The sequence below is a fragment of the Charadrius vociferus genome, unplaced genomic scaffold (assembly GCF_000708025.1).
Source record: "Charadrius vociferus isolate BGI_N301 unplaced genomic scaffold, ASM70802v2 scaffold15, whole genome shotgun sequence".
Lineage (NCBI taxonomy): Eukaryota > Metazoa > Chordata > Aves > Charadriiformes > Charadriidae > Charadrius > Charadrius vociferus.
In genome coordinates, this window is record NW_009650064.1 from 6,988,972 (window position 1) to 7,008,333 (window position 19,362).

At 36.3% G+C, this 19,362-nt stretch overlaps 1 protein-coding gene across 1 annotated transcript in view; it reads right to left on the minus strand.

Annotated features, from left to right (window-relative positions):
• Nucleotides 1–19,362, minus strand: part of FAM92A1 (family with sequence similarity 92, member A1) — a 40,253-nt gene that overhangs the window by 786 nt on the left and 20,105 nt on the right. Inside the window, exons 3-9 of the mRNA XM_009891935.1 lie at nt 17,311–17,557; nt 14,316–14,384; nt 9,636–9,737; nt 7,543–7,548; nt 5,108–5,212; nt 3,834–3,947; nt 2,204–2,323 (exon numbers count right to left, since the gene is read on the minus strand). Of these exons, the coding sequence (XP_009890237.1) occupies nt 2,204–2,323; nt 3,834–3,947; nt 5,108–5,212; nt 7,543–7,548; nt 9,636–9,737; nt 14,316–14,384; nt 17,311–17,557 (763 nt within the window). The remainder of the gene's footprint in view (nt 1–2,203; nt 2,324–3,833; nt 3,948–5,107; nt 5,213–7,542; nt 7,549–9,635; nt 9,738–14,315; nt 14,385–17,310; nt 17,558–19,362) is intronic.

The window sequence follows — 19,362 nt, forward strand, 5'->3', positions numbered from 1 at the left end:
ATATTTTCTGAGTTTCTCACATACAGTGATGTAATTAAACTTCAGTATTGAAGACAAAACTTGCCCTTTTTTTTTGTAAACAAGCCCCTATTTTAAAAGTCCTTAAATGTTGGTTATTAAATTGACTTCTAAGATTTCATAATTCCTGCATCTATGTATGTAACAAAAGTTTTTTGTGTATGTATGAAGGAAACTGCAATCATTGAACTAATGAAAGCAGAAAAATCCTTAGCCTTGTTGGTGCTCAAAAAGTACATAATTTAGCTTGAAGCAAATTCTTGCTTACAAATCTCTGAACATAACAGAAAATGGAGTTAATCATTGGATGAAGCTGGGTTAACTTGAGTCTAAATGCCTAAACCAGCAATCTTTCATTTTGTGAAAGAAGTAAAAGACAATGACACTGATTTGTAATTGGAGATTAAGGAGTGCTGCAGATTCAGGCTGTTAAGGTAGCTTCATTTCAATGGTTAGGCTAATTTTCCAAGTGTTTTCTAGTTAAAAGCATCTGAAACTCTTAAGCAGAACTTCTATCATACTTCTGAATAAAAGCTCCCCTTTCCCCTTTTCTGAAATAAGAGGCGCTATTTTGGCTTTAGGGCTTTTTTCTGCTTACTACTCAAGTACCTCTGACCATGCTGTAATTAACTAAACAGTAAATTAAATATTATCCCTGGTGGTGGTGAGGTGGTGGTAAGATGAGGTGGTGGTAACTTAAGACCCAAACTGGATCAGAGTAAGGAAAGTGAGTAAGGAAATTAGGCAGTTTAAATCCATGTTATTTTGCCATAAAGCTAGAACAATACCAGTGAAACTTAATTTTTGATTACTTAATGCTGAAAAAATAATTTAAAAAAATGTAATGGAATCTGATAATTTGTTGCTCATCATGAACAATTTTATGTGAGGAGGCAGTTCTTTATGAAAAAAAAAAAATGAATCAAGCTCAAGGAGTACTTTAGATTTTTAATGTGGAAATAGTACAGAAAGGTAGGTAGTCCACAGAACCAGAAATAAAAGGATGGTATGCACTAAATCCTCTGAAAGACAACTACTGTGTTACCGCCACAGTTTATCCCATCTGGTATGCAGTGACTTCCCACCCCGCTCCCCACCTCCCCTGTCCGTCTGTCCCCATAGTCTGACTGCGTGATTCTGTGAACTGCTTACCATATTATTTATACTGCTTTAAATGGAAAATTAGATCTAAAGTACTACATTATGGTCTATAAATTATTATTACATAGCATGAAATGAACATGAAATTTGCTTGTTTGATAGAGAGGACATGCAGCTTATTAAAAATCAAGGTTGGTCTTCATGCACTGAATCACTGGGTTCTTTTATCTTTTCAGATGGCATGACTCATACTTTCAACAACAGAGTAACTCAACTGTTGTAACTGATCCTTTCTGTGTTGAGAGCAGAGAAGGGGTAACAGTGTACGAAATCAAGAAAACTTAATAGCATTACAATATCAATGCATGATTCTATCTAAAGAAGAAAAGTGGGATGACTACATTTTAAATTTGGCCATCTTTGTCTTAACTGAAACACTGGTAAGAATCATCTTAGTTACAGGATCAAGGCCGTGATAAAGAAAAAATAATTTAGCCATTTTGCAATGTCTGCAAGTGTACTGCTGCAACCAAGCGTCAAAGATTTTTGCAAGATAGCTGGTTCAAAACCAGTGGCAATTTCTCCATCTGTTCCACTTATTTTTATCTTCCTCCTTTTCCTCGCCTGCTCTGAATTTTCAGAGTATAAAAGGAAAGGTCTATTGATCATGGGTTTGCTCTACTGCTAGGAGCTATCACTAGTCTGAGTTAGGATCTGGTAAAGAATTCACACTGTAGGATCTGGAGACTGAGACTAAGACTCTGCAAGTGTTATTTAAAGAATGTCGCTTCTGTTTCCAGTAAACTCGTAGATCTTTCTCTGCATGATGCCACAGTTTGTTGATGAAAGAAATATTATTGCTGGAAATGGCATTTTTCAAAAGCAAACAATGCAGCTTTAAAACCTGATTTTGTTTTTTTATCAAATAAAAAATGGTATTTAGAAGCTGATTATTAAAAGCTTAATATGATCTTTATGCCCTTGGAAGTCTCTTTACCTTTGTAACTGTACACGTACATTAGCTAAGGCTTTACTTAAGACAATCTTTTAATACAGTGATCTAGCATTTAGTTTTCTTTCTTACCTGTACTGTCCTCAATGAAGATTTTAAGGAGCCAGTTCTTTGCAGGGGTGACTTTGAATTTGCACGAACTATGTCTAAGCGAGATTGATAGTCTGGTGGATAAAGTGAGCTCCGAAAAACCTGTTCAAATGAAAGCTGTGACTTGGGTGCCATGATATAGCTTGCAAACTAACAATCATCAAGACTGAAGCTAACAAAATGCAGCACTGGATAATTAAACCTGCTCTAGAGAACTGCAACGGTTTCCCACCAACATACGTAGCTGACTTTCAGGTGAACCTGGAGGTATGAACGCCAGCAACTCCCTTCAGGTTCTCCATTTCTTGGAGAGATGAACTCTTAGCGCATTCACAAGCAAATCCTTGCTGCCAGTCGCAGCTGCATCAGAGAAATTTTATCTGAAATGTCCAGGAGCTATGCAGCTCAAGAAAAATTTGGGAAAACCCTTATAACACAGGGGAGACCATAATATCCGTTATATTTACAAGTTCTTTCCAATAGCCAAAAAGAGTAAATTATAAGACTAACAGCCTGATACTAAAGTAATAAATCTATTTGTGCAAGACTTTCTTAATAAAGTCAAGGAAGATGTTAGAATTACGGTCAGTCAACATTTTTTTGGAAAGTAAATTAACAGAAAATTTAAAAAGAGATTATCTTTCACAACCAAATTTCTAAAGTATTGACTTAATTTTGAATTGGTGCCACATGACACTTTAATTGTGAAACTAGAAGAGTACAAAATTGCCATGAAGTAGTTTAAACGAAGTAAAAAACCCAAGTAGTCTCAAATGTGACTGTCACTGAAGAATGATGATTTCGTATGCCTCGACTAACTGAATACTGCCATCCTTGGTCCTGAGCTATGTCATGGAAAAAACAAAATTGGGACTCATAAGATTTACAAAAACACCACCAAAAATGATAATACTTTCTAGACAAGCTGAACACGTATACACAGCCCACATTTCAATGATAGTAAGTTTAAAGGCCCAACATCCAGAAAATCTGCAAGAATGAATAAAGGACTGAAAAACACGTCTTGGGAAAGAGAGACTATAACTCAAAGAGAACAGAAAGCGTGACTTGAAAGGAAGCTATAATTGCCAGAAGGCACAAAAAGCAATTTGGTAGCAAATGTCTCTTAATTCTATAACAGCCTAATAAAAAACAATGATTGAAAATGAAAACAAGCATACAAAACTCAGACTAGAAAGGAGAGAGAGATTTTTAATGAAGTAATCAGTCTTTAGAACATCTTATCAGAGCAGTGTAAGATTTTCTCTTATTGTGCATCTTTACAGTGAGATCCACTGCAGAGGTGCTCTTTAAGAACTACGCTTAGCTGAGCTTGGAGTGACAGTTAATTTAGGAAAAGGCTCTTATCTGTATTTTGTGGCAAAGATTAGATTGCCAGTGCAGTTGTTCTCTGTTTTTAAAATCTCTGAGTTTATAAACCTACATGCTCTTGCTGAAGAAGTGTAAAAAAGGGCTTGGTATACATTAGAAGTTTGTTCTGGGAACCTGAAACATATATTGCATTTTCAGCCTGGGACACGTATAGCCGCAAAGTGTGAAAACTATTTTTATGTAGTAAGTAAATTGAAAAGCAAATCTTAATCACTCTTACCTCTAAATCTTCGTTTTCATCAATATTTTGGATATTTTGGTAGGCAGCAGTATATATCTCTAAAGCTTTCCCATGGAATAACATTTCAATAGTTATAAATTCAGAAAATATGTTCTAAAAGCAAACGCAAACAAAGGTTTCCTTAATGCAGTAAAGTACATTTCCACTTCAAATACAAGAAATTACTGAATTCTGTACTTGCTATTTATATGATACAAATAACTGCACAATACCTAGTAGTTTTAAGTAGTCAAACCTGAATGTTAGAAATTAAACATAAATACTGTCACTTATGCAGTTGTCATTTCATACTAAATTCTAAGTAAATACCTGAAAAACGAGGAGGAGCCTCATTAGGAATAAATAAAACTGTGATGCCAAAAACTCACTTAATATTCCCTGATACATATTCGCAAGATGTAGTCAGTGGATTTTTGGTTTATTGATGGCAATTCTATATGTATCTATAACTTACAGATAATTATCTATTTTATATAATAAAATATTTTTTATATATACAAAAACATTTAATAATGACATCTTCAGAACTCACACAATCTTTTTCGTATTACTCTAACATCAAGTACTGGTTGGTTGGTTGGTTGGGTTTTTCAGTCATCTTTCATGCTTTCCTATTTAGTCTGTCTTTTTTGGGGGTTTTTTTGGGGTTTTTTTTTTTTTTTTTTTCAATAAAGTATCTGTATCTCACTTCAGCAATTTTATAATTACATTTGAGATCACATAATGCAAGTGCTTTTCAGTGACTATAGTCTTTGGGACTTAAGCCACTTACTGTTTGACATTGAGAGAGAAATGAAAGCTTTGCTTACCTGCAGTCACTGAACGTTTTGCGCTTTCTGCATCAGTAAAATTTTTAACTACAGTAACCTACACAAATTTCAGCATGGATAAATATTTTATTTACTTACCACTATTTCTGTTAATTTTGCTGATATTAATCCACATATATAATTCCACTAACAAATGCAGCTACCAGTGGAGTAGAATACAGCAACTGTTAGAAGGTGCAGACGCTAAACAATCTGATACAGGGAAATTCTGAATTCAATAAACTGTAAGAATAATTAACTGGTTTTTTAATTGCAAAGTTCATGATATTTGGATTACGAAACGTTTGTGAATTCCACAAGATTTGTATTTATGTAGGCTTAAGTTAATACTAAATGTTGTTAATCTTGCCAAAGAGTGAGTATAGTAATTTTGTTATGCAAGATGAAATGTGATGTCATGTATTGAAATGTGAGCACACATACTTTTATGTCCTTTATTTTCTGTTTCTCAAAATTATCGATGGTTTCCTCTAATTGCCGAGTTGTTCGAGTTGCGTCCAGTGAAGCTCTCTGCAATTCACTTTCAGCCTGGTAAAGTAACACAAAGGTGAAATTAGTCCTGTATTTGATACAAAGATATTTACTCGTGATTGCCATGAAGACATTTAAGTCTGGGTTTTCAAAATACTACACATCTGTGTTACTGTATTTGTAAATTTGTTTGTAGCTTAATAAACAAATAGATGCCTTCTATACCATTGTGACTTTGATCTAAAACATGAAAAATTACTAGCTGCAGCCAGTTGGGAAAGTCCCACTGCCCTAACCCGTTTTCTGTAATAATCATCTGCTAATTCCACTGAACCAGCCCTGACACTCCACTGACGACACAGTGACTGGGTTCAAGGAACTCACCCAGCACACGGGTTTTACCTTTCAGAAAAGTTAGGGTTTTTTAAAGCTAGTGTAAAAGAGAGGGCAGAAGTGCACAGGCCAGAGTGGTGGATGAGTGGAAAAGATCACCCTTTATTTTCAAGTGCAGATCAACCTGCTGGGTCTAGAACAAATCTTTTCCAGTGTCATGTGCTGAACCTTGTCTTACTAAGTTTTTATAAATTATTTAAATAGACAACAGAGCAGCAGCTGGAACTAATGCACTTCTCCCATAAGTATCTCAAACAGCAGACTAGAGTTAATATAATTTTAGATCCAAAAGCATTTCAGGTATTTTATATTTGTAGTATTTTTATATTATTAAAATATTTTATAAAAAACATCTTCAAGAGAGCACTGGGAATGGGGACACACCAACCAATCATAGAATGGTTTAGGTTGGAAAGGACCTTGAAGATCATCGTATTCCAACCCCCCTGCCATAGGCAGAGACACCTCCTGCTAGACCCGGTTGCCCAAGGCCACATCCAGCCTGGCCTTGAACACCTCCAGGGATGGGGCCTCAACAACCTCTCCGGGCAACCTGTTCCAGTGCCTTAGAACCCTCAAGGTAATAACCTTCTTCCTTATGTTTAATCTAAACCTGCCCTCTTCCAGTTTAAAGCCATTCCCCCTCGTCCTATTGCTACATGCCCTAGTAAAAAGTCCTTCCCCAGCTCTCCTGTAGGCCCCCTTTAGGTACTGGAAGGCCACCAGAAGATCTTCCCAGAGCCTTCTCTTCTCCAGGCTGAACAGCCCCAACTCTTTCAGCCTCTCTTCATAGGAGAGGTGCTCCAGCCCTTGGATCATCCTCGTGGCTCTCCTCTGGACACGCTCCAGCAGGTCCCTGTCCTTCTTATGTTGGGGACTCCAGAGCTGGATGCAGTACTCCAGGTGGGGTCTCACAAGAGTGGAGTAGAAGGGCAGAATCACCTCCCTTGACCTGCTGGCCACAGTTCTTTTGATGCAGCCCAGGATACATAAATACACAGCTTTTCTTATTTTGTTACTACAAAATATTTTAGATACGTATTTTAGATATAACTATGAACTGTATTTAAATAAAGATATTGAAGCTATTCTGGTTACATAAAGTTTAAGAACCTTGCAATATTATAAAATAATGATGTAAAGATGTAAGAGCTTGCACTTGAAGACTGCAAAATTTGGGTCTGAACTTACTTTATTTTCCAGACGTTACTGGTCAAACATTATAGACTAGCCAACACGGTATTTACTTACAGGCCCTGTCATTGAGGATCATCAGGAATCTATTCTGTCCTGGGATTTGGAAATAGTATATGGATCAAGTAATTGTATCCTACGATCAAGACACAGGATTCTTCCCATTTCTACAACACTGCAACTTACTAGAGGAAGTTGTTTGTTTGGTTTTTTTTAAAAAATGGAAATAGACACCACAGATCGAGTTCCCGTGATCTATTTTTTAGTGTTATACGTATATGGAAACCTAAGGCATAAGGCATGCTCTGTTACTTCTTTTTCTTTGATTAAAGTCTGGTAACCTTATATTACAGGATTGTCAATTTAAAACAATTACCTTACAAAAACGGCTTAAAGTCATAGACACAATTCCGCCATTACTGGGCAAACAAAATTGGTAATAACTTTTAGTACTACATAAGGTCACATTTTATCTCCCTTTCTTGATTTTGCACAAAACACAGGAAGGAAACAGAGTAAGGAAATACATTTTGTGTATTCTCAATTATTACAATTAGTCACTCTCTGTAAATGAAGGCAGCTGTTACACATAAGCAGCCATTACACATACAAATACAGTATGTTATTTCTATGATAATAAACTGTATCTTCTCGATCCATGCTAAATAGACTGGCAAGATTTTGTGTGCAGATGCTTTGGGAAAGGAGTTTTGTTTGTTGTAGAGTGAAATGTCTAAACTTGCAGAACCTGGATAGTTCACAGAACAGCAGTTTGGTATTTTCTCTTCAAAAACACTCACCTGTGACTGGAAATATTAGTAAAGGAAAAAATGGGAAAATAACAATTAATATTGATAAAATAATCTGTTTTCACTTCTACTTTTAATATATTGTGAAGGATTTACCTCAGATATTTCAAAACTTCTGTATACTTGGAAAGTGCTATTATTATGTTGCCTGAAGCTTCGTGCTTAAGACATTACTTACAGTTTGTTATAGCTTTGCTAGAGTTCAAATATCCAGGCAAAAATATTTCTGGACAGCTGTTTGTCTTGGACTGAGGGTTTGGTTATTTATTTATTTATAAAAAAAAAAAGAAATAAAAAAAATTCTAGGTAGACCACTTCAGAAAAAAAATATCAATTTTGGCATTTTTATATTTTAAAAAAAATTAAGTAAAGTTTTCTTTTCAAAGCTGTACTACCCTGTTTTAGATAATGGACCAGCTGTTTTCTTGGACTGAGGGTTTGGTTATTTATTTATTTATAAAAAAAAAAAAAGAAATAAAAAAAATTCTAGGTAGACCACTTCAGAAAAAAAATATCAATTTTGGCATTTTTATATTTTAAAAAAAATTAAGTAAAGTTTTCTTTTCAAAGCTGTACTACCCTGTTTTAGATAATGGACTTGAAATGTGGAAGTGAGTCTGTGGCCACAGTTGCTTGCTGCTAAAACATCACAGTTGCTCAAGAGTAAGAGAACCACTGCTGGAGCCTAACAGCTGTGCTAATCGAACATGGTGAAGCCTCTCTCAGACCTAAAAGCTAAGCTGCATACATCCTCAAAAGCAAATGAACATATTCCTGCTCCCAATACTTTTGATGCATTTTGTGTTGATCACTTTAAAATGCAAATACATAGCATTTGGTGCCTTTGGCCATATGCAAAACCAGACTGTACTGAGATTTAATAACTCTTCAAGCAAAGTCTTAAGTACAGAAAACACAGGTGTTATAAGAAGCTAAGCCACAGAAGGATATTTGGGAGTAGCTCAGCAAAAGACAAGAAGAAACAAGCTAGGTGCCAGCCATATACCCATGAAATCAACTGGGAATTAGCACAAGAGGGAGAAAAGTGGGACCAGTCTCCCTTTGGAGAGAATAGTTTACTGTTATCATTTACTCACTTAATTCTAATGGAAGAGAACTCTGCATCACAGCTCAAGTTCCAACCCTACGGCTGACATCCATGTGTCTTTATTATATGAGGAACTCTTAATTAATCATCACTTGATGTAACCGATTTGATCAATATTAAATGGGAATTCTTGGGCAGAGAGCATTTGACCATCACAATCATTTTTGCTCTTTCTGCAGTCCTATGCGCCAGTCACTAGAAACATCCCAATTTCTGAAAAAAATTTAATGATATCTTACAAAGAATAGGACTTCTTCACTTGAGTCCAATGCTAGAGTGTTAGAAAAAATAAACAGCATATCATCATCATGAACTTAAATGCTGTATCATAATACATAAGCATGAAGTCGCTGAAGTAGGATTGCCTTGATCATCTTTTGTTTTGGCATTTCCTAGATTCTGATTGCTCCAGAATTTGAAACTTCAGTAAGATTTTAATAGAAATTCTATGAAGGCTTAATTTTTCCCCTCTGTGATACAGAATAGCATACTGGGAAGAGTCACTGGTATTTTGAAAGGATGAGTAGTCTGATTGAGTATTCTACTAACAGAATAACAACTTTTCCTTTCACACTTCATCTCACAACTGGAGGAAGCTCATGGCCCATCTAGGTACAAGGAAGCACATCAACTACCAAAATAACAGGGAGAACAAAAATCCACAGAAGTAAAAAAGGAGTTGTCTGATTACACTTATCTTCAAAAATCTCCAAATTCCTAGATGCAATCTATGCCTACCTCTCTGGCATAAACATATCAAATACTTCCTAGTTGCTTTTCAATCAAAAAAGGGAGCAAGTAACAAAGCAGCTATTATAAGCTGTAACTCATCACAAAGTTTAAGAAAAGATTCAACATCAATATAGGAATTAGTCCCTCTAAAGAGCATTCTTCTCTTATTACTTTCTAAACACAATAGTTTAATTCCTGAGAAATTCTAAAAATATTTCTTATAGCCACTAGAAATACAGGATACAATAATGTGTCGATCTGATGGATTCCGCTGACGTGTCTTTTCCAGTTGAGATAATTGCTTGGCTTCTCGGTTCTTTGCTGTTAAAGTTGCTTTAAGATCATCCTGGAAATAAAATGTTTCAGACATGTTTGAAATAGATCTAGGATAATAGAAAATGCACTTTGCCTCACACATGCATTGCCTAGAAAACATGAACAAAACTTCTTTAAACAAAACCAGGTTTTACTGATCCTATCCTGCTAACTGATCCCCTGAAAGAGAAGTCAATGGGGACTGTGAGAGTTTAACACCTTGCACAACTCTGTAGCACACATTACAATTTAAAATGGGGGGAAAAAAAGAAGATATCTACAGCTTTACATTAAAAGTACAGTAGATGGTCGAAAGCTGAGATTCCCAAAGCAGTAAGAAGACAGGCCCGTTCCAAGCTTAGCGATGGAATAAAGGTGGCATTCGAACTAAAAAGCGGCATCAAATAAATTGGTAAGAAAAAAACCAAAACAGGCAGCAGTCAGTACCAATCAGAGGTTATGAAGAACACAAAACTGCTACACAGAGCTTAAGGTGCCATAGAAAATCCATGACTGAAAGGGTTAAACTGCATATTTATATATGCAGTTAGTAAGGGGTTTAAATACATTTGGAACAAAATACATCCTAGTAATGATGTAGCTGGACAAGATGAAACTTATTGATATAGGAAAGGCAGAAACTGTTGATAAATATTCTTGCTCCTCATTTCCAAAGGAGAAGTAGGATGTACTTCTAGGAAGATCTGTGACAATTTAAGAATATAAGAACATACCACTCTCAAATTCTTGTTCATGCTATAAAACTGTATTTTGCAAATAGCTTGGCATACCTGGAATCTAAAATTGTCAGTCAGATATCTATCACTCCATTGACCCTGGTATGGGAAATTACATTCATTTTGATGGCTCTAATGTCAAGAAGCAGTACCTTAGAACAAGCAGAAATACAGCCCAAAGGAATAAGTCTAACAAAATCTGAGGCAGGAGCTGGGCATGCATTTCAAACCATCTTTTCCTCTAAAAAGACCAGTTCCCATTTATATACTACTCCAGAATGGAGTGGATTAAAGCTAATTTTTAGTCAATGACAAGCACAAGCATGCCAAGGTTCAGAGTGCCGTGTCTTCAATAACGAGTCTGTACATGAGCTCAGGATCAAAAACATGCTGTTTCTTCGTTGTTTCTATCCTTAGTCTGTTTGTATGTCCTTGTGTATATGACTGTCATTTTGCTACGTCTTTAGCGACACAGAGCTGGTTTCTGATAATAAAAACTGTATTTTTAGCCCATTAAAACTAATTTTGCTGCTATTCTTTCAAAGGGAATTTACACCATCTTTAAGGCCATCTGAAAGACTGCTGGAAAGGGCTTCCTCCTTTATGAAAGCCATGCAGCTGCAAGAAAATAATAGGGAAAATTTTTTTAATGCTTTACATCTTTAATTTTAAATTAAAGGTAGAGAAAGAGAAGAGAAAAAAATATTTATTTTTTACCATAGAACAAAGCAGGTTTGTATCTAATGGTCACAGCTGCATGTTTAGTGTTATTTAATGATTGGCCCCTGTTAACATCACTGACTTTCTAGGCCCATTTAAAACGGTCAATCAGATTTAACGTTGTGGCTGAAAGGGTGCTGACTTTCATGCAAAGTATACTTGAGAATACTAAGGAAACTGCTAGAGTTACCATTAAAAAATTCAGGTGTTTTTTTTCCTAGCATAGCGACTTTAGAAATAACTACAGGGACTGCACTGTTCCCTTTTCTACCTCTGTTCCCAACAGCCATCACACTTCTCTGGGCTAGACAAAGCCTGACAAAGATTTGGTGCTACTGTGGCTACAGAGGTGGAGCTGTATACAAATTCTAGATGTACAAGGATAGGGCAGTTACATATATATTTTCTCTAGGATGTTGAAAAACTGAAAATGGCGCTGAAAAAAACATTAACAAAATATTCAAAAGCTGGGGAAAATGCCATTATGGTGAAAAAAGTAAGGTCTACATTTTTAGCTACCTGAAATGAATGAAAAAACGTTTTACTAGCATCTAAATACCTTCATCCAGAAAGAAAACAGAGCATCACAGAGCTTTTTAATCTCAGTGGAACATCTAACAAGAAGCAAAGATTAGGTGGTCTTTCATTTAAAACAAAACACCACAAACATCAACTAACTGCTAACTACCACAAACAGTCCTATATTCCCCTCCAGCGTTTTCAGACCAAGATTTGGTATGTTTTTGGAAAACGTGCTTTAATTACACCCAAGGAGAAATGGGATGGAATGTAATAGCCAGTGAAATAAAGGACAGATACAGAGAATATAAAATTATTCATAGTCCCTCTGGCTTTAAACTATGAATTCAAGTCACACATAAGAACTCCGCTCAGACATCTAATTTCAAACCATAGAGAAGTACAGCTACAGTCCATCCACCAGACAATGAGCTGGCAGATCCTCATCACTGTACTGTTACCTGCTTTAGTCACTGAAGTTATTAAAGCAAACCAGTCCTTTCTTCTGCAGGTGGATCACCTTGGTTTTGTGATGTCCTGTTTTATATGCAGAAAAGGAACCAGGAACAGAGTTGCCAAAAAGCAGAAAAGGGAAGATTGATATATAGAACAATGGAACAGAAAGAAATCTTCAAATCTTACACTGAAGCTGCATTACAGGAAAAGAATGTTATAGTAGGTTCCACCGAAGCTGCCAAATCCTGCTCCAGAGAGCTACTCAGAATAGTAAACCAAGACATGTGAATGAAACAATTTTGTTTCATTAGCAGTTAAATGACAGCTCTGCTCTGATTGACTCGGGCCTCTTTAAAGCATTTAGTATCACAGGACATTGATGTCTTACCCAACAGAAACAGTAACAGTTCTTTTTAGATACAGCACAAAACCAGTTTGTGTACACCCTGGAGCAGATCCAGTGAGTAGCAGTGAGAACATCCCCTTTATAGAAAGTGCTATGACATATTCTGCCTGGTTTTACTTAATCAGCTAATGTAGTTACAGGTAAAGCAGTCTTACAACTAGCACCCTGTGTTAGCTTTACATAAGTGAGTGACAAAACTTCCTTTTTCACTAAAAATGTCCCAGTGTCTCAGGATGATAACTGTAGACTAGACAGTTGAAGTTTTAACCAAGGTCTATGGCAATGGATAGGGGGTTGGAAATCATTTAATGGCATACATCTTTCATGAAGTGTCTCTTAGTTCAAAGGTAAATAGATAAAATAGTTAATCCCACCTACAGTTTAAGAATGCTTTTGTACTCCTCACTAACCAAGATAAACATTATGCAATGCTTTCTGGCATTGTGAACGGCAAAGACCACAGGAAATGCCATTCTCTGTTGCAAGGGATGACCCGGCTTCAGTTGCTTCTGTCCTCAGCATTTACTGAAGACATTTACTATCTGCAATGCTTTGGAAGCCCCAAGCGCTCCTGCAGTGTTGTCTGTGTCTCCTCAGAAACACATGAAACTTGTCTTCCACCCTCAACATTTATATCCTGTAGAATACGCTCGGTCAGTTCTACGTCTCACAAACTGGGTTTCAGAGCAACTATTAAAATACCCAATTCTAGGATACAGGCTCTATAGTCTACAACTCTGCTAAGGACTACCACGTGTTGTACCACTCAAGTGCAGGATGCATTTCCTTCATGATTGTTTCTCTAATAACCAAGTGAGATAGCTATGCAGTAAGTTCTGAACACTGTACTCGCTTCTTCACTATATTGAAAAGATGCAAGAACAAAAACAGACGAAAAATGCTTCAGTTTGAGGGGCAATGCTGCAACGTGCTCAAATTAACCATGATGAACATGCTGTAAGATTTTTCTATATAAAATACCAGCAAATATTGATCATTTTACCTTTTGATTTATACGGATTACAATACATACATCGATTACAGATTTGAGTTTACAGGATGAAGGTAACCTCTATATAATATACAAGTATTACGAAGAACTGCTCTCATTCTATAAACTAATATCTGCTTGTTAAAATTTACTTGCTCAAGCTATCCCTCTTGGAGGAAAGAAATTTACAGATATTTTGTCAGACTATTTCAAAACCCTATATACACTGTTTCCAGAATATAGGCAATGAAGAGATCTCATTTTTTTGTGTATTTTCAGGTCATCCTGACGACTTTGCAGGACAGAGAGGGATTCAGGACACTACCTACTTATCCGTTTCAAAAAGTGTCTTCTGCATTATGAACTTCAATGTAGAATACAATTCTAAGTTACAAAAGCTGTTAAAGGCAGCATGTAGATGATTAAGACCCAAAGGCATTACAAATAATCGACCTTTTGGAACTCTGAATAATAATAATGATGATAAATGACAGTATTTATAAATAAATACATCCTGAATTTGCACTATCCAGGAAGTTTCACACTATCCACAACGCCTTTTTTTAGCAAGTGCTTGTGCTCCAAGAATCTGACTATCCTTGTCTTCACATCAAAGCTTTTCTCTCCAACATATATACAGCTCCAACTCATGTATTACTGTATAATTTAGTTAGACCAATAAGAAAAATGAGAACTGCTCTCCCCTGCAAAGTAGAAGTTTTGAACTGAGTGGCCAGAACACCAAAATGTACCTTGTGGGAAAACAGATGCTTAACCTACCCTTTTAAGTTTCACTATGGTCCCGTAACTTTTCAGAGGTTCAACAACCTTAGCTTCAAGCCTGTCAACCTACAAAAGAAATCACATTGTCATTAAAATCATCTGCATCTACATTGTGCAGAAACAGGAAAAAATTAATTTACTAGTGACTCATCTTATTAGGAATTTAGTCCATATATGCTGAAAATATAGCAGGATGGAGGTTTTAAAAATATTGCAAAAAACAGAGTCAATTAAATTAACCAGTGAACCATTTGTATTTCGAGGAGCTCAAGCTGATTTCTAGTGAAATGCCTCTTTTTTTCAGTGGCAAGACATAAGGATAAATAAAACATGGAGATTCTAACAATTGCGTATTTACTGCATCTTAGATATCTGTAGCTTTCTAACTAAAGATAAAGATCAATGTATTTGCTCTATACTTGTTGATAGATTATGGACTAAACTGTCTTTGCTATCAAACATACTGTACGAAATGTAACACTACTGTTCCTAAAAAGAATGGAAATGGCATAATAGGTGCTGAAAATATGAAAAATACCAGTAACAGGTTGTGTAAAATGCATGAATGCTCTCACAGATGAGTACATCTGAATTTTGTTTCAGTTCTCCTAGTTAGAAAAACAGCCACATATGGTCAGACAGGCAATAGGATAAGACCTGCCTGCTTGTCAAATTGACAATACTGCCCAAGTGGCCACGGCATAAGCTGCTGCTGACTTTGGACCATCTGGCCCATCACCATTATGTCCAAATTAGGACAAGGTGCATACCTCTACTGGGAAGGGACAGACATTACACTCCCCTCTAAATTGGAAGTCACCAGTCAGCCAAAATCTATGCTGACTGAGCAAACATTTCTCCTTTACTACACTCTACGAGGGCACTGTCAAACAATTTCACTTAAACCACCAATAGAATAGAATGGAATAGGGCAGTAAGGCTCTAAATGAAACACACAATGTAGACATACCAAATAACCTGTCCATCTTGCTTACTTACCTTTCCACATGTTGTGAAAGTACCTCACACCTCAGCATTTATATATCTAGCACTGCAGCTGAAGACCAGAAATCGATAACCCTCATAAGCCAATTTTCTCTTGCCCACATTGTCAATACATATGAAAACTTAATTAACCTATTGCCCAAAAGAAATAAGGCTGAGATTAACTATTTGGTTTTCATGAGCAAAGGAAAACTTGATTTAAAAGGCTAGAAGCTTCTCTTTTCTTTTGCTTATTCTGCCTTTTCTCCTTCAAAGGGAAATAGTGGGTTGGGGACAGGCATGGTAGGAGAATATAGGCCCACTACCAGTTTTTAAAAACACACTTAGAAATCGAAATATGATAACTCAAGTTGTTACGTAGGTACCTCTAAATTATAGATTCATAGTTTAAAGGTGAAAATGGACTGAGAGATCACGCAGTCTGATTTCACGTCCATCTTTGGCCATAACAGAAATTCACCCTATTAACAGAGCGATAAATAACTGTTATGTCAATTAGAATCATAGAATCGCTAACGTTGGAAGGGACCTTTAAGATCATCAAGTCCGACCATCAACCTACCCTGACAAAGCCACCTCTAAGTCATGTCCCTAAGCACCACATCTACCCTTTTTTTAAACACCTCTAGGGATGGAGAATCCACTGCCTCCCTGGGCAGCCTATTCCAATGTCTAATAAACCTTTCGGTGAAAAAATGTTTCCTAATATCCAGTCTAAACCTCCCTTGACAGAACTTGAATCCATTTCCTCTTGTCAGATCACTTTTCACCAGGGAGAAGAAGTCAGCCCCCACCTCTCTACAACCCCCTTTCAGGTAGTTATAGGGGGTGATAAGGTCTCCCCTCAGCCTCCTCTTCTCCAGGCTAAACAACCCCAGTTCCCTCAGTCGTTCCTCAACTGAAGCATAAGGACCTATGTGTGGCTCACCTGGAGTCAGAGGCATAAAAGCTTATGGTAAAAGATAAAAATCACACCATCCACACCCTTGGATTTCTTATTACTTCTTAAAAACTTCAGCCTAAATACACTGTTGCAGATCCATGCATATTCCTTGTTTTTCAAACCCTCTACTTAGTAGACTAGATACCTCATAGATTAACTTTTTTTAAAAGGTCGTCTTTTTCTTCTTCATTAATATAGAAAGACTTGCAATGAAAAGTCCTGTCTGAAAACATCAAGAATGTCAACTACCTTCTTCGCATTTTTAATTTATAATAGTTCTTAGCTTTTCAAAACTATAAATGGGAATTTTCTATGCCCTACTGAAAGAATAGATATGTACTCCAAAAACTAGTTAGAGTACATGTGAATGAATTTTTTTTTTTTAAAATCTCAGCATTTGAGATTCTGCATCATAAATTACAGTTTGACTGGCCCCGCACATAGATGTGTAAGTGGCATAAACACCTTTCTTTACTCAATTATCTAGTAGAAATGTGACTATATTGTCACATGTCCAAATCAAGTTTGTACTTTTCACGTTGAACTACAGACTTCTGAAATCTACAGTGGTCCCTGACAGCACCTCAAAGAGGCTGTCAATGCCCAGTGAAGGATTCCAGTTAGTATTTTCTTCCATACTGCTTCTGATAACAGACTCGGCAAAAGGAAAATGACTGATTTTACCTCAGCTGCTGCTAGACAACTCAAGTCACAAAACTAAAAGCAGACTTTATTAACCATAAATCATAATCCAAAGTCTAAGACCAAGAAAAGACTTGCTCTGTCTCCAATTCTGTGGGTGCTCATATGGATAGTTTCACTGACTTCAACAGGACTAATCACAGGCAGTTTTCACTAAAGTTATTAGCAGAGTAAAAGTTGAGTGTTTTGGCAGCCTATCCTGCTCTGCCACTAATATATTTAAAAGTGGTTTCTCCCATGTTTCTCTCATGATTGCAGAATATATCTTTTCCCTTTTAATCACAGATAAGTAACTGAAAAGTTCAGATGGCAAACACAACATGTACAGCTTTAATTTTGTACCTCTGCCTGGCGATAATCCTGAAGTCTGGAAAATTCATCTGCAAAGTTTTTCAGTCCAACTTTTAAGTTTGGTGTCTCTGTGGCTGCATATGCATATATTTCATTTACTAGAAGATCTGCTTTGTCTCGTAGTCTGGCAGTTTTACGTACATATCCAGCAAATATTTGGCACAATTCACCAAAATGTTTTTCCACATTTGAAACAGCATCTCGTATTTGTCTAGTCTGATTGTCCCTAGATACCAAAGAAAAATAAGTGAAGAATAAGAAGGGGACAAATGTTTACAACACATACCGAAGAAAAACTATTATACTACTAATATTTTATACGTGATTTGGACATCTCATTTCAGTGCAAACCAGAAATCTACTCTTTAAAAGATTGTATTGTAACAGTCTCATGTAATATGTGCTTATTTATGAATGAATAACAAAGAAACTAAAAAAGCAGGAATTATAAGATCCAATAGTGGAAAACTTAAATCACAAAAATCAGCTCAGAAGTTTTCCTCCTGTGGTTAAGCAGAAGCTTGCTATTACCGTTGGTATTAATTACTAACAGTGGTAACACCTGCAGGTCTCAAACAAGACTGGGTCATACAGTTTCCTGCTAAAGTCTGCAATCTAAACAGACAAGTCAATGGTTGGAGAAATTAGGCAGCAGAGGGTAAATCTGTAAAGGTATTAAATGTTCTTTAAATTGTAAACAGGTACCAAACGGCTCTTGTTCAGCACTACAGTGGATAAATATCCCTGCAAATTAGAGAAGAAAAGTGAATGGACACAAGCACAGAGGTGAAAAATTTAAAACCACACAAGACATTCATCACATCAACAAATTATTTTCTTTTTAATTATAATATTTAATTCAATTTCTTTAGTTGAACCAAATACTTGTATGTTTCATTGTTAATGATCTAGATAAGGTATTCTGAATTTTTAATTAATATATTTCACTTGATATTTTGCTTTCCTATTCGTACATCATTTTTCTAGTCCTGCTTTAGTTATGCTTCAGTAATACTATTAAACCAAATCAGTGCCAGTGAATTCATGCCCGTTATTGTTGATCTGACTGAATCAACTACAGGACAATTTAGCTAATGGTAACTACCAGATACTGGGTCCTAAGAAGTCTCCATGGTCTACACAAGGCAATTCATTTGAAGTGCTGGAATTCTGAGCAAGAAAATACACTCATACCACTGTCTTGGTGAGGAACAGAAATTAAAACTTCCTTCATATCCCTAAGCTATACTAACTCCAAATCCTGACCAATATTTAAATATTGGCTTAATATCACAACACACAATAATCAGAAAAATTGGAAGAAATTGAATACTTTAAGACTAAACAACAATGCAGTCAATTCAAACAAAGAACACCTTTCTTCAGGAACTCTTCAGGAAAAATATTTCAGGCCAAAGTTCTGCTATGGGCAAAACCCAGTTGTGTTGCTTCATGGCAAGCAGTCTACAAGACTGTTCAAAAGAGATTTTGTTCAAAGAAAAAAAAAAAATTCCAAATAAGTTGTTCAGTCCTCCAGGACATGCTTGAGCATAGAACCATTTGAATAGGAAAGGTTTCAAACAGTGAGTGGGAAAGCAAGAGTCTCATTAAGTATTAATAAAGTTAGTCTGATAAAATTATCTGATAAAATCTTCAGTAAAAGGTACGTCTCCTTCCCTATTTTACTGGAAGATCTTCATGTCAGAAAACGTTCCTCTCCGGGGGGGGGGAACCTTAAGCACGTTTCCTCACCCACTCTAAAATTTTCATCTCACAGTACTCCCATGCAAATAATATTTAATTCTGGGACATGAAACACCACATTTCCTTAGACGGGGGTGTGAAAAGTTGAGGTTTTTTTTTTTTTCCCCCCTCCTAATTATTTGTGATCACTTAGAGACGGCCTCAAAATTATCAGCGAGAGGCCCCATTAAATTGGCAAGTTTTCTTCATCTCTGCACAGCCCACTAAGCCTGGAAAAGTTTTGCGGCCTTTACCTGAGGAAAACAGAGTGGGACCCCCTCACCCCTAGGGAGGTCACCT